This window comes from Mustelus asterias, chromosome 4 (genome assembly GCF_964213995.1).
Source record: "Mustelus asterias chromosome 4, sMusAst1.hap1.1, whole genome shotgun sequence".
NCBI lineage: Eukaryota > Metazoa > Chordata > Chondrichthyes > Carcharhiniformes > Triakidae > Mustelus > Mustelus asterias.
In genome coordinates this window covers 25,267,748-25,284,288 of record NC_135804.1, presented here as the reverse complement: position 1 = coordinate 25,284,288, position 16,541 = coordinate 25,267,748, and the positions used below count along the sequence as shown (strand labels likewise).

General features: G+C 45.0%; 1 protein-coding gene across 2 annotated transcripts in view; it reads right to left on the bottom strand.

Moving 5' to 3' along the window:
* tmem231 (transmembrane protein 231) overlaps positions 1 to 15,631 on the bottom strand; it is a 150,906-nt gene extending 135,275 nt beyond the window's left edge. For both annotated transcript variants that reach the window (XM_078210673.1, XM_078210677.1), the window contains exon 1: positions 15,413 to 15,631. In XM_078210673.1, the coding sequence (XP_078066799.1) occupies positions 15,413 to 15,551 (139 nt within the window). In that variant the 5' untranslated portion in view covers positions 15,552 to 15,631. The remainder of the gene's footprint in view (positions 1 to 15,412) is intronic.
* Between the last annotated feature and the right edge of the window lie 910 nt (positions 15,632 to 16,541).

The following is a 16,541-nucleotide window of genomic DNA, read 5'->3' as shown; positions in this document are numbered from 1 at the left end:
TTGATCTCCAGATTTAGAAAAAGATCTTACTTGCATTGGAGGTGGTACAGCAAAGGTTCACTAAATCAGTCCCTGGGATGAAGGGGTTATCCCATGATAAGAGGCGAAGTAAATTGGGCTTATTTTCTCGGGAGTTTAGAAGAAAGAGAGGCATCTCATTAAAACCTCCAAAACTCTGAAGGGGTTGGATAGGCTGGATGCGGAGAGTTCGTTTGCACTGGCCGGGGAATCTAAAACACAGTCTCAGGATAGGAAGTCAATCATTTAGGACTGAGATGATGAGATATTTTTTCACTCAAAGGGTTGTGAACTTTTGGAATTCTCTGCTCAGAGGGTTGTGGAGGGTCCATTGTTGAATACATTTAAGGCCGAGATACACAGACCTTTGGTTTCTCAAGTAATTAAGGGATATTGGGAGCAGGCAGGAAAATGGAATTGGAGCCTGAGATCTGCCAAGATCATACTGAGTAGCGGAACAGGCTCAACGGGCCTTTGATCTACTCCTGCTCCTATTTCTTGTGTTTCTGTTCCTGAGAACTATGTGAAGAAACATCAGAGCGAAGGTCCTTTTAAGGAAGAGAAAATGAATGATTTTAAAGAAAAAAAAATGAATTGAGGGGAGAGAAAAATGTATACCAATGCTAAAAGCTGATTGGGGAAAAGAACAGCAACAGGTAGAAACCAGCACTGGTGATCTAAAGTGTATGCTAACCCAACTTCAAGCACAAATTACAGTAGCAGCGACACAAGCTCAGCAAGTGCAGGAAAAGAACAGGGAGTTGAGAATCAAAACAAGCTGCTAAGACAACAGTTCAAAGGGCAAAAGAAAAGAAACTAAAGTTGAAGCAGTCACTGAGGTTTATAGTAAATGCTAAAAGAGATTCTGTGTTGAGAAAAAGAAAACTTAGGAGATGCTGAACTTGAAGTTTGTGTGAAAGTGTGTGTGAATTTGTGAAAGGTGCCCGACTATGGATCATCATAGAATCCCTCCAGTGCAGCGAGCCACCATTCGGCCCATTGAGTCTGCACTGACTCTGTCTGACAAAGTACCTTACCCAGGCCCTTTCCCCTACCCTATCTCCACAGATTTACCATGGCTAATGCCCCTAACCTACAGATCTTTGGATACTAAGGTACAACTTAGCATGGCCAATCTACCTAATCAGCACATCTTTGGCTCATGTGAGGAAAACAGAGCACCCACAGGAAACCCATGCAGACATGGGGAGAACATGCAAACTCCACACAGTCACTCAAGACCTGAGTTGTACCCAGATTTCTGGCACTGAGGCAGCAATGCTAACCATTATGCCACCATGCCGCCTGATCATGGGGATCATGATCAGTTAGGGAAGTAGGCCGAGGATTAGCAAATAGATTTCAATATAGATAAGTATGAGGTGTTGCATTTTGGAAAGCCTAACCAGGGTAGGACTTGTACAGTGAATGGTAGGGCCCTGGGGAGTGTTGAGGAACAGAGGGACCGACGTGTACAAGTACATAGTTTGTTGAAAGTGTCACAAGTAGACAGAGTGGTGAAGAAGGCATTTAGCACACTGGCCTTCATCAGTCAGGGCATTGAGTATAGAAGTTAGGACATTATATCACAGTTGTATAACTCGTTGGTGAGGCCGCACTTGGAGTATTGTGTACAGTTTTGGTCACCGTGCTGTAGGAAAGACATTGATAAACTGGAAAGAGTGCAGAGAAAATCTATGAGGATGTTGCCAGGACTAATGGGCCTGAGTTACAGGAAGCAGTTGGCCAGGCCAGGGCTTTATTCCTTGGAACGTAGGAGAATGAGGGGGTGATCTTATTGAGGTGTATAAAATCATGAGGGATATAGCTAGGATGAACACAGTCTTTTTCCCAGGGTAGGGAAATTGAAAACTAGGGGACATAGGTTTAAGTTAAGATGGGAAAGATTTAAAAGGGACTGGAGGGGAAACCTTGTGACAAAAAAGGTGTTGCATCCATGGAATGAGCTGCCAGAGAAAGTGGTTGAAGCAGGTTCAATAGCAACATTTAAAAAGCATATGGATAAGTACATGGATGGGAAAGGATTAGAGAGATATAGGCCAAACGCAGGCAATTGGGACTAGCTGGGAGGGCACATGTTTTCTTTGTACTGTGTCTCCAACTTTTACCTTGTAGGACACTGGCCCTGCTTTGAAGAGAATTGTTCCAGGTGTCCATTGCGTGCTGCCTTTGAAATTTCACACTAAGACCATGTTTCTCTCCGAAAATATTCTATCTGCTTTTATTTTATCACGGCCCCTTTTTTGGGCTTCTTGCTTCTCTTCTACTCTTCTATTTAGGTTCGGGAATGTAAAGCTTAGCCTAGTCCATAGGCACCTGCCAATTAGTAAGTTGGCTGGGGCTACACCTGTCGTTACACGTGGCAGCGTTCTATAACTAAAGAAAAAATGATCCCCTGGTCTGTTTTTTCCATCCCCCTTTTTAAAATTTGGACAGTTCATTCCACTAGTCCATTCGATGATGGATGGTAAGGGGCTGTGCGGACATGTCATATTCCATTTGTTTCCATAAATGTCTTAAATTCCCTGCAGGTAAATGGGGTTCCGTTGTCCGTCATTAAAACTTCTGGGATTCCATAGATACTAAAAGATTATCGTAGTTCCTCTATCGTGTTTTGCGATGTGGTGGACGTCATCCAGTGCACCTCCATCCACTTAGAATGGGCATCAATTAACAACAAAAACATGGAGCCCATGAATGGTCCTGCAATGTCCACATGTATCCTAAGCCATGGCTTTCCTGGCCATTCCCAGGGATGTAGGAAAGCTACTCGTGGTGCTTTCTGGTTTTTCTGGCACATTCTACATGTTTTCACCATTTTCTCTACGTCCCCATCACTTCCATGTCACCAGATGTAGCTTCTCGCTAACATCTTCATTTTTGATACATCTGGATGGCCATTATACAGTTCTTGAAGGATAGGCCTTTGAGTGGGATGTGGGATAACTACCTGGGCTCCCCACAGGATAATGCCGTCTTCTATGTTTAATTCCGGGTATTTTGTTGTATATGGCTTCAAGTCTTGTGTCAGATATTCCTGCATTCCTCCATTTAATATCGCGTGGCTTAGTTTTGCCAGGATAGGGTCGTTTCGAGCCCAAGTCTTTATTTATTTTGCCGAAATTGGCAAAGTGTCCATAAAATTTAATGTCATCACTACTTCGTCCATTTTTCGGTGGTGACGGATAGCTTGCGGGCAAAGGTAAGCGGTTCAGAGTGTCTGTGTCAGAGGCTTGTGTCCCAGGTCATGTTTAACTAATTTACTGAAATTCTTTGAGGACATTAGGAGCGCAGTGGACAACAGAGAACCACTGGATGTGGTGTATCTGGATTTCCAGAAGGCATGCTGCATAAGATAAAGGTGCATGGCTTTACAGGTAAGATATTAGCATGGATAAAGGATTATTTAACTAACAGAAAGCAAAGAGTGGGATAAATGGGTGTTTTTCTGGTTGGTGATCAGTGATTAGTGGTGTCCCTTAGGGATCAGAGCTGAGACTGCAATTGTTTACAATTTAAATAGATGATTTGGAGTTGGGGACCAAGTGTAGTGTGTCAAAGTTCGCAGATGACACTAAGATGAGTGGTAGAGCAAAGTGTGCAGAGGACACTGAAAGTCTGCAGAGGGATATAGATAGTTTAAGTGAGTGGGCTAGGATCTTGCAGATGGAGTACAATGTTAGTAAATGTGAAGTAATCCATTTTGGTAGGAATAACACTAAAATGGACTATTACTTAAATGGTAAAAAATTGCAGCATACTGCTGTGCAGAGGGACCTGGGTGCCCTTGTGCATGAATCGCAAAAAGTTGGTTTGGAAGTGCAGCAGGTAATTAAGAAGAAAATGGAATTTTGTCCTTCATTGCTAGAGAGATGGAGTTTAAAAACAGGGAGGTTATGTTGCAACTGTATAAGGTGTTGGTGAGGCCACACCTGGAGTACTGTGTACAGTTTTGGTCTCCTTACTGGGATGTACTGGACACTGAAGAGGGTGCAGAGGAGATTCACTACATTGATTCCGGAGTTGAGAGGGTTGGCTTATGAGGAGAAACTGAGTAGACTGGAATTTAGAAGAATGGGGGGGGGGGATCTTATAGAAACATATAAAATTATGAAGGGAATAGAGAAGATTAAAGCAGGGAGGTTGTTTTCACTGGCGGGTAAAACTAGAACTAGTGGGTATAGCCTCAAAATAAGGAGGAGCAGATTTAGGACTGAGTTGAGGAGGAACTTCTTCACCCAAATGATTGTGAATCTGTGGAATTCCCTACCCAGCGAAGCAGTTGAGGCTACCTTGTTGAACGTTTTTAAGGAAAAGATAGATAGATTTTTGAACAGTAAAGTTATGGTGAGCTGGCGGGTAAGTGGAGCTGAGTCCATGAAAAGATCAGCCGTGATCTTATTGAATGGTGGAGCAGGCACGAGGGACCAGATGACCCACTCCTGCTCCTCGTTCTTGTGTTCTTAAGTTTATATTCCAGGATATACTCATAAGCGCCTAATAATAGGTCCCATTGCTGTATTCAGGCTGACACTATAGGAGGATTCATTTTGTGCTCGGAAAAAAGGCCCAACAGAGGTTTGTGACCTGTTATGATGGTAAAGTGTCGACTATCCACAGATTGATGGAATTTCTTCAATGTGAAGACATTGCCAAACCCTCTTTTTCTATTTGTGCGAACCTTCTTTCCGCATCGGCTAATGTCCTTAAGACAGTGTTCCAACGGTGTGATAGTGCTGCACCTACTCAGTAAGAAGAGGTGTCGTATGTTATGACCAACGTCCTTTCCAGTTTGAAATGAGTCAACACCCTGTGTGACTGCAGTTGGCATTTTAGCCTCACGAAAGCATCCTCCTGTGGTTTTTTCCATGCCCACTTCTGATGCTTTTTCAACAACATATGTAGGGGCGCCAGTAAGGTCGCCAAGTTTGGAATGAACTTTCCATAATAATTTACAAGGCCAAGGAATGATTTTCATTCCGCCGTGTTCCTTGGTGTTGGTGCCTCTTACCTTTTCCTCAACTGGGTGTAGACTGTCTTTGTCGACCCTGTATCTGAGATATGTTACCTCCACTGCTTGGAAAATGCATTTTTTTCTTTTTAGTTTGACCCTGCCTACCGAAAACCATCGTAAGGCTCCTGCCAGATTTTCATGGTGTTCCTTGACAGTGGCTCCTGTTATTAGAACATTGTCTAGGTAAACTGCCACCACTCTGGGCATTCCCTGCAATATGCCTGCCTTTACTCTTTGGAATTTGGCACACGCTGGTGATACCCCAAATGGTAGGCGAGTGTATTTGTATAAATCCTTGTGCGTGTTTACTTTCATATACTTTCTTGGTGACTCTTCTAGTTCTAACTGGAGATATATATGACTCATCCAGATAGCTTTGCATCGACGTCGTCTATTCGTGGCATTGGATATTTGTCTAAACGAGATGCTTTATTCACCGTCATCTTACAATCACCACAAAGACAGATTGTGTTGTCTGGCTTTAACACCGGGACTACCAGTGCGGCCCACTTGGAAAATTGTACCAGTCGAATTATCCCCAGCTCTGTAGTTCAGTCTCCACTTTCACTCATAGCGCATATAAAGAACAAAGAACAGTACAGCACAGGAAATAGGTCCTTCGGCCCTCCAAGCCTGTGCCGCTCCTTGGTCAAACTAGACCAATCGTTTGTATCCCTCCATTCCCAGGCTGCTCATGTGACTATCCAGGTAAGTCTTAAACGATGTCAGCGTGTCTGCCTCCACCACCCTACTTGGCAGCGCATTCCAGGCCCCCACCACCCTGTGTGTGAAAAACATCCCTCTAATATCTGAGTTATATTTCGCCCTCTCACCTTGAGCCCGTGACCCCTCGTGATCGTCACTTCTGATCTGGGAAAAAGCTTCCCACCGTTCACCCTATCTATACCCTTCATAATCTTGTACACCTCTATTAGATCGCCCCTCATTCTCCGTCTTTCCAGGGAGAACAACCCCAGTTTACCCAATCTCTCCTCATAGCTAAGATCCTCCATACCAGGCAACATCCTGGTAAACCTTCTCTGCCCTCTCTCTAACGCCTCCACGTCCTTCTGGTAGTGGGGCGACCAGAACTGGACGCAGTACTCCAAATGTGGCCTAACCAGCGTTCTATATAGCTGCAACATCAGACTCCAGCTTTTATACTCTATACCCCGTCCTATAAAGGCAAGCATACCATATGCCTTCTTCACCACCTTCTCCACCTGTGTTGCCACCTTCAAGGATTTGTGGTCTTGCACACCTAGGTCCCTCTGTGTTTCTATACCCTTGATGGCTCTGCCATTTATTGTATAACTCCTCCCTACATTATTTCTTCCAAAATGCATCACTTCGCATTTATCCGGATTAAATTCCATCTGCCACCTCTCCACCCAATTTTCCAGCCTATCTATATCCTGCTGTATTGCCCGACAATGCTCATCGCTATCCGCAAGTCCAGCGATCTTCGTGTCATCCACAAACACCTTCTTCCAAATCATTTATATATATCACAAATAGCAGAGGTCCCAGTACAGAGCCCTGTGGAACACCACTGGTCACAGACCTCCAGCTGGAAAAAGACCCTTCGACCGCTACCCTCTGTCTCCTATGGCCAAGCCAGTTCTCCACCCATCTAGCCACTTCTCCTTGTATCCCATGAGCCTTAACCTTCTTAACCAACCTGCCATGTGGGACTTTGTCAAATGCCTTACTGAAATCCATATGGACGACATCCACGGCCCTTCCTTCGTCAACCGTTTTTGTCACTTCCTCAAAAAACTCCACCAAATTTGTAAGGCACGACCTCCCTCTTACAAAACCATGTCATCTGTCACTACTGAGATTGTTCCGTTCTAAATGCACATACATCCTATCTCTAAGAATCCTCTCCAACAACTTCCCTACCACGGACGTCAAGCTCATCGGCCTATAATTTCCCGGGTTATCCCTGCTACCCTTCTTAAACAACGGGACCACATTCGCTATCCTCCAATCCTCAGGGACCTCACCTGTGTCCAAAGACGCGACAAAGATTTCCATCAGAGGCCCAGCAATTTCATCTCTCGTCTCCCTGTGCAGTCTAGGATAGATTCCATCAGGCCCTGGGGCTTTGTCAGTTTTAATGTTCCCTAAAAAACCTAACACTTCTTCCCTTGTAATGGAGATTTTCTCTAACCGGTCAACACCTCCCTCCAAGACACTCCCGGTTAACACGTCCCTCTCTTTCGTGAATACCGATGCAAAGTATTCATTTAGGATCTCCCCTATTCCCTTGGAACTGGTTTTGCCTTAAAAAATCTCAGTTGAGCATCTGGATCTACATAAATGTTTGCCTTGACCCCTTTTATTTTCCAAGGCCTGTCTTGAAAACCTCTGGGTACTTTCCTATTACCTCATAAAAATTTCCAGTGCTCAGTTGGAAAATTTTCCTCCAACCCAACTGGATTTTTTGTAACCTTCCCAAAAGGCTGGGGCTTGGCCCTTGTACCACTATTAACAGGAGTCAAACCGTTTGTTGCCCATATGTGACTGGGGTTACAGTGGTCCCTACTACTCGTAATGGCTCTCTTGTGTAAGTTGCCAATCTTGGCTTGGTGTCCTGCAACTTGAGTGTAGAGATACCCAATTGTATTCTGCTAAATTCACGATCCCCTACAATAGATACTGCTGCTCCAGTATCCACTTCCATATTCAATGGGGTCCATTCACTTGGAGCTGTATCTGTATTGGGGCGACCTTTGGTGAGTTGATGCAATTTAGTAATGCTAGTTCCTCCTCTTCAGCCTGACTAATCTGGTACATTCTGTTTTGGGGTGGCTTCGCTCTTTTTTTTTTGTTTTTATTCCAATTCAATCAAATCAAGTCCAATTCAGAGTCTCAACAAGTTGAAACATTCCCGATCCAAGCTGACAAGACAGGGCTCTCACCTCCTGTTTTGGGCTTGAGCTACATGATCCAAGCTGATTGGAGTAGGCATAGCTCCTCCTCCAAGGCTTGATCTCATTTGCATCATAGCCAAAAGGCTGAGATATTGCTTTTAAAAATTGCTTCAAATGAATCTAAAATGTAACCTAATGACTTCAACCAAGCACAGCACGTCGATACTACACTTCGATATGGGCGTTGCACTCTCTGTTTATTTTGAAAACCTTGCTTGGAGCGGGCTGCATGCTCAATGCTATTGTGCTGGCCACTCCCTAAACTGTGGAACTCTCTCTTGGCCAGTGTTGGAATTTCCTGGTTTCTTTGCTTGGTCGTTTTTCCTCGCCCAAGACCATGTTTCATGAGTATGTTCAACTGGGGACCTGGCTCTGCAGTAGGGGGCTCGCCTGGATGTTACTATATAAAGATCCTTGCAGCTCTTGGGCCCCTTTCTCTGCATTCTCCCGAGCTAAGGCCAGCTCTGTGGCTTTTTTAAAATCTAAGTTTAGCTATGTCAAATGCCTTCTTTGGGTTGCTAGATCATTTATGCCGCACACTAAATGGTCTCTCAGCATTTCCGGTAATGCTGTGCCATATTCACAAAGCTCCGCCAGTTTTCTTCGTCACATCAAGAATTCCATCACTGGTGCCCCAGAATTTTAGAGCTTTAGGCTTTGACTCAGCTAAAGACATGGTGGACCAATTAAAATCAAGGATGCTGAAAAGGCCAGGATTTGAGAAAATGCAGATACCTTGGAGGATCGTAATGCTGGAGGAGGTTCAATAGGGAGGGCAAGGCCATGGAGGGACTTGAGCACAGGGTTGAGAATTTAAGATTGAAGCGTTGCTTAGGAAAAGCCGAAGTAATTCTGCGAACACAGGGGTGATGGTGCAAATTAGGATAGAGGTAGCAGAGTTTTCTGAGGGTAGAGTATGGGAGGCGCAATGTTCGGAGCTAGAAATAGGTAGTCTTAGTAATGGCGCAGTCATGTATCAGAAGCTCATCTTGGAGTCAAATATGAGACCAAGGATGTGGACAGTCTGGTTCAGCCTCAGACAGTTGCTAGAGAGGGGTATGGAATTGGTAGCTAGGGAACAGAGTTTACAGTGAGAACTGAAGACAATGGCTTCAGTCTTTCCAAAATTAGTTGGAAGGAATTTCTTCCCATCAAGTACTAGATGTCAGACAAGCAGTCTGGAAATTTAGAAAGAGTCGAAGGATGGTCCTGAGGTACAGCCGCATTTCGTCAGCATAATTGCAGAAATTGGTACCGAATTTACAAATACTGTCACCAAATGGCAGCATGTAGATGAAAAATAGGAGGGTATGGGAGCAGGAGGAGAAATTATTTCAAGTAATTTTCTAGCTACAATTAGATAGTTAAAAATGTAACCAAGCAATGTAACCACCTAACTGGATGATGGTGGAGTATGCTTGGAGGAAGATGGTGTGGTCAACCATATCAAAGGCTGCTGACATGACAAGGTGAGACAATTTCCCTATCTATGTCTATCTCAAATTCTTGAGATACAGCCTAGTCATATCCCCAGATTTAGCCATTTTGAATGTCAATTTTAAAAACTACTATGACCTTCCAATTTCAGAGGAACATTCCTTCCATATTTGGGTTGACTCACTGATTGCATACTGACGGTTTTTATCACTAGCTGTAAAATTCTCTCTCACAACATGCAGCTGTGAAATGCATTCAAATTCAAACAATTGCTCTCAAGTCTGTACCCAGACCTGGAAAATACCAAACAGAACACAACATAGGAATTAGGAGCAGGAGTCACTCATTGTTCTTTGAGCCTGCTCTGCCATTCAAGAGATAAGAACATAAGAACATAAGAACATAAGAAATAGGAGCAGGAGTAGGCCATCTAGCCCCTCGAGCCTGCCCCGCCATTCAATAAGATCATGGCTGATCTGACGTGGATCAGTACCACTTACCCGCCTGATCCCCATAACCCTTAATTCCCTTACCGATCAGGAATCCATCCATCCGCGCTTTAAACATATTCAGCGAGGTAGCCTCCACCACCTCAGTGGGCAGAGAATTCCAGAGATTCACCACCCTCTGGGAGAAGAAGTTCCTCCTCAACTCTGTCTTAAACCGACCCCCCTTTATTTTGAGGCTGTGTCCTCTAGTTTTAACTTCCTTACTAAGTGGAAAGAATCTCTCCGCCTCCACCCTATCCAGCCCCCGCATTATCTTATAAGTCTCCATAAGATCCCCCCTCATCCTTCTAAACTCCAACGAGTACAAACCCAATCTCCTCAGCCTCTCCTCATAATCCAAACCCCTCATCTCCGGTATCAACCTGGTGAACCTTCTCTGCACTCCCTCCAATGCCAATATATCCTTCCTCATATAAGGGGACCAATACTGCACACAGTATTCCAGCTGCGGCCTCACCAATGCCCTGTACAGGTGCATCAAGACATCCCTGCTTTTATATTCTATCCCCTTCGCAATATAGGCCAACATCCCATTTGCCTTCTTGATCACCTGTTGTACCTGCAGACTGGGCTTTTGCGTCTCATGCACAAGGACCCCCAGGTCCCTTTGCACGGTAGCATGTTTTAATTTGTTTCCATTGAGATAGTAATCCCATTTGTTATTATTTCCTCCAAAGTGTATAACCTCGCATTTCTCAACGTTATACTCCATTTGCCATATCCTCGCCCACTCACTCAGCCTGTCCAAATCTCTCTGCAGATCTTCTCCGTCCTCCACACGATTCACTTTTCCACTTATCTTTGTGTCGTCTGCAAACTTCGTTACCCTACACTCCGTCCCCTCCTCCAGATCATCTATATAAATGGTAAATAGTTGCGGCCCGAGTACCGATCCCTGCGGCACGCCACTAGTTACCTTCCTCCAACCGGAAAAACACCCATTTATCCCGACTCTTTGCTTCCTGTCGGATAGCCAGTCCCCAATCCACTTTAACACACTACCCCCAACTCCGTGTGCCCTAATCTTCTTCAGTAGCCTTTTATGGGGCACCTTATCAAACGCCTTTTGGAAATCCAAAAACACCGCATCCACCGGTTCTCCTCCATCAACCGCCCTAGTCACATCTTCATAAAAATCCAACATGTTCGTCAAGCACGACTTTCCCCTCATGAATCCATGCTGCGTCTGATTGATCGAACCATTTCTATCCAGATGCCCTGCTATCTCCTCTTTAATAATGGATTCCAGCATTTTCCCTACTACAGACGTTAAGCTGACCGGCCTATAGTTACCCGCCTTTTGTCTCCTTCCTTTTTTAAACAGCGGCGTAACATTAGCCGTTTTCCAATCAACCGGCACTACCCCAGAATGCAACGAGTTTTGATAAATAATCACTAACGCATCCACTATTACCTCTGACATTTCTTTCAATACCCTGGGATGCATTCCATCCGGACCCGGGGACTTGTCCACCTTCAGTCCCATTAGTCTACCCAGCACTGCCTCTCTGGTTACATTAATTGTATTAAGTATTTCTCCTGCTGCCAACCCTCTATCGTTAATATTTGGCAAACTATTTGTGTCCTCCACCGTGAAGACCGACACAAAAAACTTATTTAAAGACTCACCCATATCCTCATTTCCCACTATTAACTCCCCCCTCTCGTCCTCCAAGGGTCCAACATTCACTCTAGCCACTCTATTCCTTTTTATATATTTATAAAAACTTTTACTATCATTTTTTATATTAATTGCTAGCCTAGCTTCATAGTCTATCCTTCCTTTCTTTATCGCTTTCTTAGTCTCTCTTTGTTGTTTCTTAAATTTTTCCCAATCACTTGTTTCTCCACTATTTTTGGCCACTCTGTACGCAGCTGTTTTTATTTTAATACTCTCCTTTATTTCCTTCGTTATCCACGGCTGGTTCTCCCTTTTCTTACAATCCTTGTTTTTTGCTGGAATATATTTTTGCTGAGAACTGAAAAGGATCTCCTTAAAAATCCTCCACTGTTCCTCAGCTATCCTACCTGCCAGCCTGCTCTCCCAGTCTACCTTAGCCAATTCATCCCTCATCCTATCATATTTCCCTCTGTTCAAACACAGGACACTGGTTTGGGACCAAACTTTCTCCTCTTCCATCTGAATCAGAAATTCGACCATATTGTGGTCACTAGACCCAAGAGGGTCCTTCACAATAAGATCCTTAATTCTACCTACCTCGTTACACAATACCAGATCCAAAATAGCTCGTTCCCTCGTCGGTTCCGTAACATGCTGTTCAAGGAAACTATCCCGACAGCATTCTAAGAACTCTTCCTCCATTCCACCCTTACCGACTTGAGTCTGCCAGTCAATGTGCATGTTGAAGTCCCCCATGATTATTGCCGTTCCGTTTTTACACGCATCCCTTATCTGCTTGTTTATAGCCCTCCCCACCTCAACATTATTATTTGGGGGCCTATATACCACACCTACTAGTGTCTTTCTCCCTCTACTATTCCTCATCTCTACCCATAACGATTCCACGTTTTGTTCCTCAGAGCCTATGTCATCCCTCAGTACTACCCTGATATTATCTCTTATTAATAGCGCGACCCCACCACCTTTTCCTTCCTGTCTATTCTTCCTAAACGCCTGATACCCCTGGATATTCATCTCCCAGTCCTGGTCACCTTTCAGCCACGTTTCTGTAATGGCCACTAGATCGTACCCACTCGTGCTGATTTGCACCATCAACTCATATACCTTGTTCCGAATGCTTCGTGCATTCAGGCAAAGTGTCCTTATTCCAGCTTTTATCTGGACCCGCTTTGATGAGTCGCGAACACCCTCTCCTTCTACTCCCTTATCTAAATTACCGCCTTCATTCACTTGCACCCTCTCCTCTACCATTAATTTTGTAATTCCCCTTACCCCTGCATCCTCCACCCCATCAATTAGTTCCTTGATCCTAGTCAACTCTTCTAGCTCCCCTCCCCCCAACCTATCTAGTTTAAATTCTCCCCAGTAACTTTAGCCAACCTACCGGCCAGGATATTGGTCCCCGTGTGATTCAAGTTCCACCCGTTTTTTGTATACAGATCACCCCTGCCCCTAAAGAGGTCCCAATGGTCCAGCAACCTGAATCCCTGCCCCCTGCACCAGTCCCTCAGCCACACATTCATCTTCCACCTCACTCCATTCCTGCCCTCACCTTCCCGTGGCACAGGCAGTAATCCTGAGATTACTACCTTTGCTTTCCTCTTTCTCAGCTGTCTCCCTAATTCCCTGTACTCCCTTTTCATGACCCCTTCTCCCTTCCTACCCACATCAGCGGTACCAATATGTACCGTTACCTCAGGCCCCTCTCCCTCCCACCTCAGGATTTCCGGGACGCGACTAGCGACATCCTGGATCCCGGCCCCAGGGAGGCAGACCACCATGCGAGAATCCCGCCTACCTCCGCAGAAACGCCTGTCTGTCCCCTTCACCATCGAGTCCCCGATTAATACCGCCTTCCTCCTCTTTTCCTTAGCCCTCTGAGTTACAGGGCTGGACTCCACTCCGGAGACACGGCCACTGCTGCTTCCCCCAGGCGGGCTGTCCCCCCCAGCAGTACTCAAGCAGGAGTACTTGTTGTGCAGGGGCAAATCCACTGGGGTGCTCTCAACCACCCTAGCCTTACCCTTCCTGGCCATCACCCACTTGGCCTCCTCCCGTTGCCCTGGTGTGACCACCTGATGATAGCTCTTGTCTATCACCTCCTCATTCTCCCTCATCAGCCTAAGATCCTCGAGCTGCAGTTCCAGCTCCCTAACACGGTCCCTCAGGAACCGCAGCTCGACACACCCCTCACAGATGTGGATGTCCGGGAGGCCAGATGCCTCCAGGACCTCCCACATCCTACACTGGGAACAACACACTGGTTTCACACTCATACTGGACACTTTATGTCAAGTAAGACAGTGAAAAGTTAATAAGAGTGTAAGGAAACAAAAAAATAAATAATTAATTAAAGTCAGAAAACCCACTCTCTTACCCTCAGCCTGCTCCTGGGAACAAATCCCTGATATTAACAACTGATATTAAACCCAAACAACTGAGATTAAACCCAAACAACTGAGATTAAACCCAAACAACTGATATTAAACCCAGAACAACTGAGATTAAACCCAGATCACGGTTGATATTCCTTTTCAATTTTACCTTCCTACACCACCCTATATAGAATACCTACGGTGCAAAAAGAGGCCATTCAGCCCATCAAGTCAGCACCGACTCCCTGAAAGAGCATCTTACAGGCCCCTCGCCTGCCCTATCCCTATAACCCCGCACATTTATCATGGCCAATCCACCTAAACTGCACATCTTTGGACTCTGGGAGAAAACCACAGCAACCAGAGGAAACCCACGCAGACACGAAAAGAACAAACTCCACACAGATAATTACCCAAAGCTGGCATCGAGCCCGGGTTCCTGGCGCTGACGCACCAGGGGCCCACTGTGCCACCATGCCGCACATATACCTTAATATCCAAATATCTAAACATTTCTGTCTTGTTTCCTACAATAGTGACTACATTGGAAAAGTACTTCATTAGTTGTAAAGCATTTTGAGACTTCCAAAAAAAGCACTACATAAATGAAAGCCTTTCTTTTTTTTCTTTCAAATATAGTCAACAACTTAGCATTCACAGCTCTCTGGAGTAGAGAATTCCAAAGGTCCAAAACCCTTTGCGTGAAATATAATTTCTCCTCGACACAAAACCACATAGTCAACCCATTATTCTGAGTTTGTGATCCCACAGTTCTAGACTTACCAGCCAGGGGGAATCATCCTCCCAGCTTCTACCCTTCCATATCTCTTAAGAATTTCAATGAGGTCCCCTCTCATTCTTTTAAATTCCAAGGAATACTGGCCCAGTGTATCAATCATTCCTCATGCCATAATCCCCTCAACCCAGGAATCAGTCTCTTGAACTTCTGTCATATTCTGTCCAGGTAAATATAACATTTCTTAGGTAGGGATGCGAAAATATAGAGTCCTCCAGATGTGGTCTCACCGAGGTCCTAAACAATTGTCGTAAGCATTCCCTTCACAAACATAACATGATCACAACTTGCAATAGCTTCATGAACACTTTTGAAAATAAATAAATGGAGAAATTATTAAGTAGACCAGAATACAGATAATACCAGTGTTGGTTGATTTTAATCCAGAACCGCGTTTGTAGTCATGCTTTCGATCCTCAACTTCAGTGATGATAAGACTATTCTGCCCATCCACAATCTATCAGTGTCGACAAATCCTAATGAACCTTCCCCTTCCTCTCCCCATCCATTGCAGCAGCAATAATACACATTAAATCGACCTGATTCTGAATTCCAGCATTCCTGAGAAATTATTTTCATTTATAGAGTCATTTTAAGTGCTCCAAAGTTACCAGCTAACTAGGCCTAATGGTCCATCCTTGGATTAAAATAAATCTCTCACCATGACTCCTGTAAGCAACCAAAAGCGGCGGGATGTACGTGAGGGCCAAAACTATCAGCAAGAACAGCGTGGCTTTGGTGAAAACGCTTGTTTTGTAGCGGACTAGCGACGGGTGCGAATAGATTTCGTAGATGGCCATGTTTAACGAAGCCTTTCTTTAAGGTTAGCGCCAGGTTACCATAGCTCCCCCCCAGGCAACCGACGCCAGACGGCAGGCAGGGAGGGGAGGGGCTGCTGACTGACAGGAATATCGGCCAACCACAGGACGCTATTGCCCTCACGTCTCCTCGCCCCATCCAATCAGAATGAAAGGAAGGCGGGACTAGCCCTCCTCCCCAACCTGCAGAGTTGAGCATCTTCCCTCAACTCCAGAGTGGTTCCAGCACAACCAGGAGGGCCATTCGGCTCCTCTTATCTGTGCTAGCTCTCTGAAAGAGTAATTTACCTGAAGCAATTCCTCTGCCTTCTCCTCGTAGCCCTTCACATTTTTACTTTTCGAATATCATAGAATAGAATCATAGATTTTGATTTATTATTGTCACATGTATTAACGTACAGTGAAAAGTATTGTTTCTTGCGTGCTATACAGACAAAGCATACCGCTCATAGAGAAGGAAAGGAGAGAGTGCAGAATGTAGTGTTACAGTCATAACTAGGGTGTACAGAAAGATCAACTTAATGCAAGATAAGTCCATTCAAAAGTCTGACAGCAGCAGTGAAGAAGCTGTTCTTGAGTCGGTTGGAACGTGACCTCAGACGTTTGTATCTTTTTCCCGACGGAAGGAGGTGAAAGAGAGAATGTCCGGGTGCGTGGGGTCCTTAATTATGCTGGCTGCTTTGCCGAGGCAGCGGGAAGTATAGCATAGAATTCCTACAGTGCAGAAAGAGGCCATTCGTCCTATCGAGCCTGCACCAACAACAACCCCACCCAGGCCCTATCGCCGTAGCCCCACGTAGTTACCCTGCTAATCCCCCTGACACTAATAGGCAATTTAGCATAGCCAATCAACCTAACCTGCATATCTTTGGATTAAGGGTGTACATTGGAGCACCGGGAGGCAACCCACGCAGAAACAGGGAGAACGTGCAAACTCCACAAAGTCACCCAACCGTAGAAAGATCTCCTGAA